The sequence below is a fragment of the Ailuropoda melanoleuca genome, chromosome 8 (assembly GCF_002007445.2).
Source record: "Ailuropoda melanoleuca isolate Jingjing chromosome 8, ASM200744v2, whole genome shotgun sequence".
NCBI lineage: Eukaryota > Metazoa > Chordata > Mammalia > Carnivora > Ursidae > Ailuropoda > Ailuropoda melanoleuca.
Genome location: NC_048225.1, coordinates 123,100,617 through 123,115,084, shown reverse-complemented (window position 1 = coordinate 123,115,084; position 14,468 = coordinate 123,100,617). Strand labels below are relative to the sequence as shown.

At 47.0% G+C, this 14,468-nt stretch overlaps 1 protein-coding gene across 2 annotated transcripts in view; it reads left to right on the top strand.

Annotated features, from left to right (window-relative positions):
• The first annotated feature begins 605 nt into the window (after positions 1-605).
• Positions 606-14,468, top strand: part of C8H1orf226 (chromosome 8 C1orf226 homolog) — a 272,104-nt gene continuing 258,241 nt past the window's right edge. Inside the window, exon 1 of one of the 2 annotated variants that reach the window (XM_034667243.1) lies at positions 606-990. In XM_034667243.1, coding sequence (XP_034523134.1) covers positions 964-990 — 27 coding nt within the window. In that variant the 5' untranslated portion in view covers positions 606-963. The remainder of the gene's footprint in view (positions 991-14,468) is intronic. The other variant, XM_034667244.1, reaches the window with a different exon arrangement.

The following is a 14,468-nucleotide window of genomic DNA, read 5'->3' as shown; positions in this document are numbered from 1 at the left end:
ACCAGTGATAAATCTGGTGTTTGTTGACATTTCCAAGAAAAAAGTGTTTTTCTGAAAGCTCTATGCCATCCATTGCACAATAGTTTATGACTGATGATTTAATGGATTGACATTTATTCATCTCAATGTATTCTCTCCTTAACGGTCGTCTTGTTAATTTGGCCACAGAGATGGTAATTCATATTTGTGTACTCGGTGCCCAGTACATGATTTGTGTTCCGTATGTATTACATGCATTGCGTGAATCCGGAGAAAGGAAACTAATACGTGAAAAAGAATACTCGAATTCCATGCCTTATTGAGCACTAAATAATCCCCAGATCCTCTGAAGGTGCAGGATGGCATGCCTTCCTGGATGAAATGGTCCAGAGGATTTGAATACTAATCCCTCTTCTGCACTCCCAGGCGCAGGCCCTTACAGTCACCGTCCCGTGATGGTGACGGTAAATAAGATCACAGCAAAAGCATGTTTTGCCATCAGAAAGAAATGGCTCCTTGGAGAGACAAGTGTTTGCCAGCTGATTTCTCTTTCTTTCTTTCTTTTTTTTTTTTTTTTTTAAGATTTTAAGTAATTTCTACACCCAGGGTAGGGCTCACACCTACAACCCCAACCAAGATCAAGAGTCGCATGCTCAGCAGACCGGGCCCGCCTGGTGCCTCTGCTTTTTCACCTCCTTCCTCACTGAGCCTGCCTGTGCCTGAGATTTCTCAGACACTTGAATTACTGTGTTTGATATGCAGGTCCTTCGAGACTGTTATTTCTACCTACAGGTAGGAAAACTAGGTCCTAGCCTCCAAGTGTCCTTCATCCCTTGGCCAGTGAAAGGCTGTTTCCAGTGGAACTGGGACTCCAGAGACCCTGCCGTACTGCTCACCATCTCTCCCAGCTGGTTCTGAAAAAATGTCTCCCCACCCTGGCTCCCCAGCAGAGGACAAGTGGGAATGTGCTAAGAGTAGAGGATCATGGAAGATAATTTTGTTATGCAGTCGGTAAGTACTTCCTGAGTGCTATGGCCAGCCGGGTACAATGGTGGGTTTTAGGGCGATGACCTTTTAAAATTTTTTTCAGGGTTTTATTTTAGAGCAAGCGATAGAGAGCATGCCCAGGGGAGGGGCAGAGGCAGAGGGAGAGAAAATCTGAAGCAGACTCCCTGTTAAGTGTGGAGCTTGAAACAGGGCTTGATCCCATGACTCTGAGATCACTACCTGAGCTGAAATTGGGTCAGATGCTTAACCCACTGAGCCACCCAGGTGCCCTGGGGAAGATGGACTCTTCAGTTCCTTTTCTTAAGTCATGGAATAACTGGAATGCCAACTCAGTAGGTGTAAAGTGCTGGTCTCTAGCCTTCCTCAAAGTCCGTTATGTCCGTGCGCATATTGTAAGAGGGACTTGCGCTCATGGCAGAGTATGTAGCTCCGCCCTCATCTGATGGGTGGGACTGAGTTGTTACCCCTCTGGATGGGATGAAGGCCTTAGCGTACTCTTGCCTCACCCTGAAAGTGGACTCAGCTCTCTGACGGGGTGGCCCTGATGGCATCACAAACATGGGTGGTTTCCCTTGATCCTTCCTCCCCATGCACATGATTCCACTGGCAGTAATCTCCCCCTGGGACTGCTGCTGGGTTGGGGGGGAGGGTGGTCTCTGCTTGTTTTGTAGGCTTTGGGTCTCATTTACATGTTGGCGGTATGTGCTGGGTTAGACTTGGTCAACTCCTGCTTGATTTAGTCTTCCCCTGGAGCCCACAAAACCCATAAAACAGAGTTAGAGAAGCAGTCCCTAATCATGCTTGTTAGGGCTAACCGTAAACACAGTCTTGTTGATGGATGGTTTAATATCCACCGAGCGTCTGGTTTAAGTCTGCAGGCATGCCCTGGGCGTGTTCAGAACCTGGCCGGAGGTGGCTCTGGACATGTGGCAGATGCTTGGACGTTTTGAGGCCATCTCTGCCTTTCTGTGGACTTTATACTGGTTGAAGCTCAGGCTTGGCTATGTTTGGTGATTTAGCCAAGATCACACAGCTGTGCACTTTATTAAATGTTGTAGGATTGCTGGAGGGGGGGCAAACCGGGAAGTGGGGTACACTCACTGTTGCTTTGCTTCACACCCATGCTCACACTTGGTTTCCTTAGCCTTTTTTTTTTTTTTNTCCTTTTTTTTTTTTTTTTTTTTTTGCCCAACTATGCTGGATGTGAACTATCTTCCAGAATTTGCATTTCCCTCATTACTCGTGAGCATCAGTTCTTTTTTGTCACTTTTTTTCCTCATGTGAATTGTTTGTTCATATCTCTAGCCCGTTTTTCAGTGGAGTTAGTGTTTGCCTTGTCGATTTGTCGAAGTTTTGTCTGAACGCTGAGCTGGGTGATGTGTATTACAATTGTCTTTTCCCGTGCTGGCTTGTCTTTTCACTATCATTGTCGTAAATTTTGAGGTATAAAAGATTTAGACTTGAATATAAAATGTATATTGGTCTTTTTGTTNCTTTTTTTCCTCATGTGAATTGTTTGTTCATATCTCTAGCCCGTTTTTCAGTGGAGTTAGTGTTTGCCTTGTCGATTTGTCGAAGTTTTGTCTGAACGCTGAGCTGGGTGATGTGTATTACAATTGTCTTTTCCCGTGCTGGCTTGTCTTTTCACTATCATTGTCGTAAATTTTGAGGTATAAAAGATTTAGACTTGAATATAAAATATATATTGGTCTTTTTGTTTATGCTTTCCTTGCCTTTTAAAAACTTCTCCGTACTCTGAGATCATAATGGTGCTATTCTATATCTTGAGTTTTATAAGATTTGCCTTTCACATTTAGCTCTAGAATTTATTTTTACGCGTGGCTAGAAATAGGAGTCTAATTTTATTTTTTCTTCTGTGTAGATAACCAGTTGTCCTGGCACCATTTTAGCCTGTCTATTCACTACTTTTGCTGTGCCACTGCTGTCCTATATCAAGTGTCTGCAAAATGTGGATGTTTGTTTCAAGGCTTACTGCTCTGTTCTCTTGGTCTCTTTGTCTCTTATTCCTTCAGAACATCTATTTCAATGATTATAGCTTTATCATAAGTCTTGTTATTCAGTAGGATGATTCCCAACCTTATGGTCTTGATTATTCGTGGGACTTTGCTCTTTCATAAATATTTTAGAATTAGTTCTTTAAAAAAATCTCAAGCCAAAAAGACAAGCCAGGGACGCTGGCTGGCTCAGTCAGTAGAGCGTGTGACTCTTGATCTTAGGGTCGTGAGTTCAAGCCCCACTTTGGGTGTAGAGCTTACTTAAAACAAAAAGACCAATCAGCACAGGAAAAACTGATATAAAGATCCTTATTTTAATCAGAATTAAGTTGAACTTCTAGAATAATTTTGATGATAACTGACATCCTCATGATATTCAGTTTTCCAGTTCATGAACATGACATATCTCTATTTAGATCTTCATGAACGTCTCTTAACTGAATTTTATAATTATCCACCTTCCTTTGGATTGGTTTGTAGTGCCTTATAGTTTTGGTTGCTACAATAAGAGGCATCTTTTTAAAACTTCTCTAACTGGAGGCTGGTATCCTTTGCTTGTATTCTGTGGCTCTTTTCACAAGTCGGCCATCTTAAATTGTCCTCATCTTCCCCATGGCAGAAGTCTCTGTTCTTAGGCTGGTCAACAATAGACCTTTGAACTTCTTATCAGAAATAGGAAGAATTGTTATTACAAATGGCTTATAACCAAATGAAGGTATGCTCAACTTGATTCCTAAAAGTAATCAAGATTACACTGAGATCTCATCTCTCACTTAGAAGATTGGTCAACTACAAAAGTTTGATCAGCTACTGTTGGCAAGTCTGCTGGGAACCTGGATACATATATTCCCACTTGCTGGGGGGAATGCAGAATGGTGTCATACCTGTCTTTGTAGGGGAATGAGCTATACCTAGTACAATTACATATCTGCTTTGATCTAGCAATCCTACTTCTAGGCTTCTATTTCGAAGATTTAATGAAATTTTTTATCTGTTTATTTTGCTAATCTTAGAGAGTGAGCACGTATGTACGTGAGCTGGGGGCAGTGCAGGGAGAGGGAGAGAGAATCTCCAGGCAGACTCCCCACTGAGCTTGGAGCCTGACACGGGGCTAGATCTCACGACCCTGAGACCTGACCCAAGCTGAAATCAAGAGTCAGATCCCTAACCAGCTAAGCCACTGAGGCGCCCCTGACAGAAGTAGTTTTTTTTTAAAGTATGCATTGTGCTGTCAAAGCACTATTTGTAGTAATAAATGGCTGAACATGCCCACATGCTCTTGCCTAGAGTGCGGGGTGGATAAGCTGTGGTGTCTGAGGAAGGGAGTAGGGGATGTATCTGTAACACAGTAATCTCTCGGATATATTAAGCAAAAAGGGCAAGATATTGTTTATCTAAGAAAAGAGAGAATATGTATTTGTTTCCGTTAAGAAAAATGGTGGGGCACCTGGCTGCCTCAGTTGGTAGAGCGTGTGACTCTTGATCTCAGGGTTGTGAGTTTGAGGCCTGTGTTGGATGTAGAGATTACTTAAAAATCCTTTTTTTTTTTTTTAAAGGGTAATTAAAGTAATCTCTAGGAGAAAAGAAGAAACAGCCTGGAGGGAAAGGATTAAAACTTTGTCTTCTCTAAAGATTCCTTGTTTTGTTAGTTTGGACCTTGAATCATGTAAATTTTTAACATAATTTTTAAATAAAAAGCAAGCAATCCCTGAGAAAACCAAGTGAATCTAACTGCATTGAGCCGGTTGGCATAACCCACAGAGAGAAACCGAGGAACTCTGCCAACTGGCTATAAACCACAGTGATTTGATTGTACATTCTTAGTGGCATACACCATAAAGATACCAGAAGTGCAGAAAACATTCTAGACTGTTTTTTAATATCACTGGTGATGGCGGTGTTGGCATTGATCTTCTGAGATCCTTTATATTTGTTGTGGGATGGAGTAAACGACTAATTATATTGGTAGGAAGGAAACACTAACAGAACGAGGTTAAATAAAATCCCTGCTGACCTGAATTTGAATTGGATGTACAGTATGAACTCGTGAAGCATTTTGTTATTAAAAAAATGTGTTCTAGCTTTGTCCACTGGCAAGGCCAATAAACAATGACGGTGAACATTCTTGGTGTCCAGATCATGATTGCCAAATACCATTTCCCACTAAAAGGAATCCGGGTTCTTTGGAGAAAAGGCTGCTTTCAAATCTGGGGCAGGAGATCCGTGGGATGTGTCTTCAGCATCCTGTCCCACCAGAAAGGGAAGCTATTTAGGACTTGCAGGGTCCGGTTGTAAAAGGACCCAGGAACCAACTTGAAGAGGCTCCCACGGGCCGAAGAGGTGACATTTTGAGCATCGTTAAGGATGACACTGCAGTAGATCCAAATATATCACACAGCATTAAATACCTGAGTTTATAATGCTACCAAAGAAAGTCTATCCACTTTTTGTAGGATACTTTGAAATTAACCCATTATTTTGAAAACTGATAAACATTTATAAATAGTTTTTAGGATGCCCAAGGAACTGGTGTAGGGAAAAGGGAAGTTTCTTTTTATAGAATCACAGCTAAGAAATGAAGAGGGAATGCTAAAGTCATTATCATTTTAAATACTTGCTAAACTCCTGGATCTAAGTAGTGATCAGCAATGCCGGACCACATGAAAGGGGACGCAACCAGACACGATGTGCCTCCTGATGTAGCCTTGCCGAAAAAATGAACCCTAATCTGATGAAGCCTCCAGATTTAACAGATGTTTTTAAATGTTGCCTAAGGGGCAGAGGAATCTATTAAACAGTGCCATGGGGATGCAGTCAGCAAAACCCAGGCTGTAGGAAACACCGTAGGAAAATAACCTGAGTTTTTAAATAATGACCAATAATTTATGAAAAAAGATGGCAGGTGAATCTGTAGCTTAGAATAGACACATTAACCCATTGAGGTGTTTGGACTTTATTTGTATCTTAATTAGAACAGTTTAAAAAAATTGGAACACTGGCTATTTGAAAGAAATTGTGAATGTTAGATGAGATAATGGTGTTGCAGATGTTTTTTTGTTTTGTTTTTTAAGACATGTTTAAAGAAAGGTCCTTTATTAAAGATTTTGTTTTTTCAAGATTTATTTGAGAGAGCACGAGCACACAGAGGCAGAGGGAGAAGCAGATTCCCTGCTGAGCAGGGAGCCCGATGGGGGACTCATCCCCAGGACCCTGAGACCATGACCTGAGCTGAAGACAGACACTTCACTCACTGGGCCACCCAGGCACCTCAGATCTTATTTATTTGAGAGAGATTGAGAGCATGAGCTTACACGCACAAGTGGGGTGAAGGGCAGCGGAAGAAGCAAACTCTCCGAGCAGGGAGCCCTATGTGGGACTTGATCCCAGGACCCCAGGATCATGACCTGAACTGCAGGCAGACGTTTAACTGACTGAGCCACCCAGGTGCCCCTGAGGTTCACTTTAAAATGAAGGACTGATGAGGAAGTGAGTGCGTGTGGATGAGACCAGAGTGGCCCCAAGCTGGGGGTGACTGAAACGGATGCTGAGTTCATGAGAGTTCATTCGTTGGTACTCTTGCTCTACTCTTGTGTATGTTTCAGGTTTTCGGTGGGAAAGCCTTAAACGAAAGTAGAATTCTTAGCATCAGTATGGCTCAGGTGAATTTCTGAAAAGTTTGTCAAATGAGAATTCTGTATGAAACCGCATTTTCACATCCTCTTTGTACATTAGAGATACAGTCCTAGAGGGAAACAGAACACGCACTGGGTGTCTGGAATTAGTTCTGGTTTTGGTTCAGTGATTTAGCCTCTCACCAAGACCCCGTGGCTCATGATTGCTGAGGGGGCGCCCCGAGTTTGCTCCCCTGGAAGACTATTCGTAAGACGGCTTCTTGGTGTGGATGACAATTCTCTTGTAATCGCTCTGTCTTCTCTTCTCGCCCCCTCCAGCCAGCTGCGGACTGTAGTGTCTGTGGATGGAAAAGAGCCTGTTTCTCTATCCCCACATGTTGCAGAGCCTTTGAAAAGCCAGCCACCTAGAGGTGGCCTGTGACCTCCCAAAGTCACTTGGCCAGTTAGGGATTCGAACCCTGGTCTCTGGACCTCCACTGCCCTGTACTCGATGCTTTCCTCCTATTTGAGAAGTTAAATTCTACCTGTTGTTTCCTCATGTGATGGGGGTTGCCTGTATTCTTCTTTGAGCCTGCAATGTGCTGTTTCAAGAGAATTTTTGCTCTGAATAATTCATACGCCACCGTGCCTGTCTGGGTAAATGTTCACTAGCCAAATAACTTTTAAGATGCCCAAAGAAATGAACGCTGCCTCCAGCATCTGAGGCATATTAAACCGGGGACAAGAACATTTTTAATATTGATAATACTCATAAATATAGTGCCTTGGAGTTTAGAAAGTGTTTCACATAAATCTACCATCTCGTTTGTTCTTCACACCTGCTGTTACCTGTGATGGATGGCTTGTTCAAGTCGGGGTCTCCTGAGTCCCAGCTCCATGCTAGCTCCCTTTTGTCACACTGCTCTTTCCTTTAGCGCAAGTTGAGAATGGTAATGGATGACCTGTTTAGATGCCCGTGGCCTGTGGTCATTATTGCATGGGCTGCCGCCGTCACCGCTGTCAACCATCATCTTTATCAAATGAGTAAAGGGTTACTACTAATGTCAACTTAGGACTTCATGTCTGTGAGGCGTGGTTGGAAGCTGGAGTCCTAATATTTTAAACAACTTAATTCTCATACAAACCCCGTGGCACACATACGGAAACCTTACTAGCTGTGTGATCTTGGATACGATTAGTTTCTCAAGGTCACAGCACTAGTAAAGAGTGGGGGGCAGCATTTGAACTCGGGTGTGTTTGATGCCACAGCCTGCACTCTAACAGTAAATCCATTCACTGACATTCATTCATTCCATTAACCAGTTGTTACTGAGTATCTACTCTACGCCGAGTACTTTCCAGGTATTGGGGATGTAGTCGTGAGCAAGACAGACCCACTCTCTTGTCCTTAACTGACGACTCGTGGGGTGAGACAGAGTAGAGTAAGCAAGATATTTTTAGGCAACGATGAGTGGTTTGAAGGAAATGAAACTGGGTAATGTGACACAGAATGTCTCGAGCATATGACTGGGTGCTGCTTTAGGCTGGTCAGGGGGCTGCTCTGAGGTTAGGTAGGACTTGAGTGTTTTAGACAAAAGAGCAAGCGACTGCTTAAAGTCGTGCAGTGGGAACTTGCTTGGTATGTGTGGGGAACAGAACGCGTACAGGAGAGAACGTGGGAGCCGTTGGAGAGAGAGGGTAGTTGTGGTCACTGCTCATCATCGTGGGTCTAGATTTGCAGTGAACTTCCCACCTTCCCTGTCCTAGGCCCCTGGGGACCCAGGCACGGCTTGCTCGAGGACTATTGCCTTTGACTGTGGAGTAGAGCACATTCACCTGTGACAGGTCTCCTTTCTGAGAAACCAAATCCATCCCAGAGAACTGCTTTTTCTTCAAGACTCTTGGCTCTCTAGTCTCAACACTGGTAGGACAGGTCTAAGTTGTAGAGACCTAAAATGTGTGAAAACAACCCTAGGGTCTTAAATGGCATCAGGAGGAAGTTACATCAACAGTGTGACTTGGTTGCCAGGAAAGCTGCTGTAGTCGGAGGCTTTCCTGATGGATGATGGAAGGAGAGGTAGATGTCTGCCAGGTAGAAGGAAGACGTTCCTGGCCCAGAATGGAAGAGGTTTCTTTGGAAGCCGATGCCATGCCCTTGTGAGAAGCATACACGATGATTCAAGTGTGGCTGGAGCAAGGGAGGAGCTGGACCTGGGTCCTCTCTGGGGGCCTTCCAGCCTGCAGCCCGGACAGCCTCCTTGCCAGGGTGGCAGTCGATGGTGACGATGGTTCGTAGCAACTTAAGGGAGATAAAGGACCCTCCAGTTTGGTTCCGATCTGCCTCACACTCGAGGCCAGGGCTCCCTCACGTTGCAGCACCGTGAACGGTCCCTGACTTACTTTGGGATCCCTATTATTTTTAGTGGTGTCTTATTTAATGCAGTTCTAGATTTTCCAGCTCACTGGCACCATCTGTCTGTAATCTCACTTCTCAGAGCTGCCTCCTTGTCACCAGCCTGCCTGCCTCGCTGATGGGCTGGGAGCTAGCTGTGTTCTCTGTACTTGCTGTACTTTAAAGTTTTCACTTGGCATGGTCAGCGAAGGGACCTGACAGCATCTGTGGAAGCCAGAAGGCGGCTCGCATTGTCCTCTGTGGTGGGCGTGCCCCGGCCTCTAGAGCACGGGGCTCGCGAGGCGGCTCTAGGTTCCAGTTCCTTCATCACTGGGTTTTGTCTGTGTAGCCTTGGCCGCTTCTCTCAACACCTTTGGACCCTGATTCTTTGATCACTACACAAGTTGATAGGATCAGACCCGTGGCTTTCTGGAGGGCCCATCCAGCTCTTGGGTCATCCAGAAGTGTTCTTTGCCTGTGCTCTGTACCCTCAGGAACATCACTGGACCCTCCAGTGCTGACTTCTCAGCCATCGAAGATCGTCTGACGTGTATGTACATTTTAGAGACTGGCACCCAATGGCTGATCGGACAGTTTTGTCAGGGGTGTGAGGAAGCCGTCACTTCTGCGAAAAGGATGTGTGTATTTTCCTTGTGTTTTCAGTACTTAGGTTAAGTCATTTGCCCCAGGAACTCCCTCGAGTATAGGCACGCATATGCCATCCGCTGAATACATTAGCACGGTAAGCATGTCCAGGACATAATAGCTCCTTTTTACATGTAGTGTTTATATTCTTCGTGACAGCTGTGCTAGACTCTCCAGTGAAAAGCTGCTCGAGTTCAGAGAGGAAGTAGCCTTCCAAAGATTACGTGGCTCTTCGTGGTCTCTCTCTTCAGCGCTGGTGGCTGCTCCTGTCTGGGCTGCATCTCAGAAGAGGGCTGTCAGGCTGGCAGGTGTACTGGGTAGAGAGGGTGATGGGGGTAGGGTCACTGCAGAAGGCAGATTGAGGTGGAATCACAGGTAAGAATTCCTGGTGCCTGGAAGTGGGGGCGAGCAGGAGCTCTTGGCCTCCTCCCCGTGCCCTTGCAGGGAGAGGTGGGACCGGAGGCTGGCAGCAACGAGGTTGTGGGGGAACTTGGTTCCTGTGCTAAGCATGCTTGTTGCAGCAGGACAGAGGCGTTCCAGGCGCGACTGACTTGGTAGGACGTCTATGCATCGAGCCTACGAAAGTGCATCAGGCGGCCCAGTGGAGTCCTGCCAGCCCCATGGGGGGATGTGGTATGGGGCTCAGGCTCCAAGGAGGGCACCTCCTCTCTCCTGTCCATCCCTCGCCTCCTAGAGAGGGCAGCCATGGGAGAGCATCTGCCTCTAATTTGCCCTTGAGTGCCCTTCCAAGGTGGGAGAGTTAAAAAAATATTAATATTCTGAAGGTAATATCCTTATAGACAGTTTGACCACATAGAACTTACCCAGGAAAACATAAGGAAGTGGGAGAAGATTGCAAGTGGTGGGGAATATGGTTTCCTTTCCTCCTCTGTATTTGAATGCATGTACCAAACATGGAGCCACTTTAAACAAGTACTTAAAGGAAAGAACTCGGGTGCCTCCCATCATGAGCCCCCCAGTATTGGAAGAGGCCGTGTTGCTCTCCTGCAAGGCGGGATCACCCGGCTTTGCAGGAGTATCAGCCAGGGGTCAGCCCGAGAAATGGGCCGGTTGGAAAGACATGTGTGAAGAGCTTTACTGCAAGTAGCAAGTCCTAAATGTGCGGGGCCGGCTGCCGGGCTGGAAGTTGTGGGCCTGGACGGAAGCTGCTGTCCGCAGGGAGAATTTTGTCTTCAGGAGTCCTCAGCTGCTCTTGAGGCCTTTCAGCTCCTTGAATCAGGCTCCTCCAGGTGATCTGGAATCACCTCCTTTACTCAAGGAGGACTGTGGACCTTAATTACATGCACAGGGTACCCTCACAGCAGCACCTGGGCTAGTGTGGTAGGATGGCTACGGACTGCAACTTAGCCAAGAAGACGTTACAAAAATGATCATTTGGTAAAGTATCCTGTCTGAAAATGAATCTGGAAAATTGAGTGCATCCTCTGTCTTGCCGGCCCCACCTCTCCTCCCAAAGCCCTCCCTGACTTAAGAGGTCTAAGTGAATCCCACTGGTCTTCCCTGAACCTCTCCGCCCAGAATATGATGTTCTGTTTGGTCTTGGTTATATTTGTTTATACTTTTTCTGAAGATGCTTAAGTCTTGTGTATCTGTGACCTTTCCCCGTGACTAAGTTGGAAGTTCTTGTGGGGGAGGTGTGTGCTATCTTCTGTTGAGTTCTTCTGTCTGTCTGTGGTCTGAATCCATGCAGCAGTGCCCCCTGAGGTTTCTCCATGACGGACACTGACGACCTCTCCCGAGGTCCCAGAATGGCCAAGGTCCTTGTTCTGTCTCCTTCTGGAAGAAAAAGCCATTTGTTTTGTTTGCTTTTGTTCACGCAACAGATATTTTCAAGTGCCCCCCCCCCCACGAGCTGGGGGTTTATCTATGTACTGGAGATCTAGCAGTGAGCAAGACAAACATGGTCCCTGCTCCTTCGGAGCCTTACAGACGGGTCTGGGTATTGGATATGTGGGCAGAGGAAAGGAGGGTAACCAAGAGCCTTATAAATGCAACAGGCTGAGTTCGGATAGTGCTAAGGGTATTGAAGAAATAGAGGAGGACACCGTGACTAGATCTGGCCCCTTCCTGAGTTCAGGTAACGACTTCCGAGTTGTGTGATGTTGGGCAATTTCTTGTACCTTGGCCAGCCTCCGTTCTGTCCAGGCTAAGAATCACAGATGTTTTGGAGCCTGGGCCGCCACCTGTGTTGGGACCGTTACAGGTTTTTGGGGAAGAGGCCCAAGGAAGCTGAATTGTCCAGAAATCCTTTGGGATGGTTGGAGCTTTGCTCCTCAGTGTGGCTTGCAGTCCAGCATCAATGGCGCTGGAGATCTGGTTAGAAATACAGGCTCTGTTCTAGACCCACCGAGTTAAGTCTGCATTTTGCCAAGATCCCCAGGTGACTTGTCTGTCAGCTACAGTTCGAGAAACACAAGGCGGAGGAGCTGAGGGCAGTTCAGAGGCTGATAGAGCAACTGGTATAAGGCCTTGGATTCAGGAGGGAAATGGGGAGAAAAGCATTCAGAGGGTCTGTTGACCAGTTTTATACTGAGTGAGATCAGTCTGTGAAGAAGGGACGGCTAAGAAACCAACTTATTTCCAAGATTGCCAGTTCATTGTGACCTCGTTACGGGAGGTCAGTCCTAAGCATGTGCTCTGGCATCTGGGTGTCAGATGCACGAGGGAGAAGGCGCTGCGTGGGGAGGACAGGATCCAGAAACTGGAATTGGCTTTTATCAAAAGGACATGCAAGCTTCCGCGGCTGGATGAACCCACCTCCTTCGCTTCAGGAACGTTCCCCTTGGAGGTCTAGGTGTAGCCTTCTGCATGCTGAGCCCCAGCCTCCAGTGTGTGGCCTGCTGACACGGCCACCGTCCCCTTCTCCAGAGGCTGGTGGAGGGCCTCTGTGTGCAGCCCCTGGTGTCCCCATCTCCCAATGTAGTTGTGACTCTTAGGACTGTGGTGTGCTCCTCCCCTTGTGTTTTGATGCCTTGTGGGAGATGACTCGATCCTCTGTCCGTGTTTCCGGAACAGGCTGCTGCCCGGTGAATTTGTGGGAACAGCGACCCCTATCCGTGGGAGCCTGTTCACATGCGCTTTGTCCTCAGGGGGCAAACCTTTCTCCCTTGGGCTTTACTGAGTCCTGTGTTTACTCCAGCTACAGCCAAGAAAGTTCTCGGGGAGCTGGTGGCTTAATAGGCTGGCTTCCTAGTAGGTTAGCTTGAAATCCATTCTCATTGGGGATGACTGTGGAAGCTGGGGGGGCTTTCTTTCAGAAAGGTTTGTGTCCCAGAGATGACGCAGGGAAAACGACAACTCGGCAGGCACAGGACCGGCGTGATTGGTGACTGAACACGTTAGCATCCTGAGTTGTTGACTTGGGTGCTGATCCAGGACGAATGAGTGTCTTAGAAGTTGACACGTGCGGTGAGGGGACAGCTTTGTTCCCTCGCCCCCTCTGTCCCTGCCAGCATCCTCTTTAACAAGTGTAGTTTTCTCTGAAACTCCCCCCCACCCCGTCCCGTGTGTTTTGAGGCTCCCACATAGACCTGTGGTTGCTTTGGGGGGGTAAGCCTGTCTCTCATTGTGTCTGAATCACAATTAAACCCATTTCATTTTCTGCGTTCTTTGAGCTCTCCTGCAGCTTCTTGCCAATCTGCACGCCGCCGTGCCAGGGAGGAAGACTGGAGTTAAGAGTGCCCCTGTGGACAGCATTAATCCATGTTGGGGCATTATCTAATCAGAAAATGCTGGCTTCGGTTTCCTGGGGACGGGAGCTCACTTTGTGCATCTTGTTCTGTTTGCGTTGGCCGTCCCTCCAGATGCTGCAGGCTTCCATGCGGCCGTCCTGTCCTCATCAGATGAGTGTCGGGTGTAGTGACTGGATGTGTGCGTGGATTTCCTTGCTCCTGTCCAGATGGATCACAGCCTGGGTCTGACTCTTGAGAGACGACTTCTTAGGAGCAGTTGTTGTTGTGTTTTGTGGGTTTTTTTTTTTTTTTTTTTTTTTTTTTTTGCTTGTTTGTTTGTTGGTTTAAACTGATGAATTCTTGCCAGGTAATTGGTCATGAATCTTCCCTTCTGTAGACAGGGAGGTATGGACTCAGGTGCCCTAGTGCTCGTCCGTCCTTGTTGGAGAGGAAGGGAGGGGAGCGTGGGGAAGCCCACGGACACATCCTGGGCCCTGGCAGCTCAGAACGTTGAACTCCTTGGAGCCCCAGCCGCCCCTCAGGTAGGACCGCTGAACTCCCTTCTCCAGGCCTTCAAGACAGCTCGTGGAGCCCATTGGTGAACAAATGGGCCATTGTGCTCGGAATAAAAAGAGGGGCTGGTGCCCTGGATGTTCCTTGTCAGGCTGCTGCTAGGAGACCCTGGGGTTCTCCCTTGTCCTGAGGGCCCTCCTGGGAGCAGTTGCTGGGGCCGTACCTCTCCTGCCTTCGGGAAGGTTCTGTGCAGATGAAGCTGCCTGCCTGGCACGTGTGTGTGTCACAGGTTATGTGCACTTGTACGTGTGAACACAGAAGGGGCTCTCACTGCCTCCTGGGAGCCTTCGAGACCCGTCAGGGCTTCTTAGCATCTGAGGGTGGACAAGTCCTTGTACCCTTTGTCAGCCCCTCCTTTCTTACCACACAGGAGTCCGTGAACCACCTTCTCTCCTCCAGGCCCTGGCATATCCGAGGGTCCTTCTTCACCGTGGTGTTAGGAGAAGATAGAAAAAGAATGAACTGTTTCATCAACACCAGTTGTGTCGCGGGTGCTTTGCCTTGCTGATACTCCAGTCGACTCCTCATTTAAAGAAACTGAAAAGCAAACTGC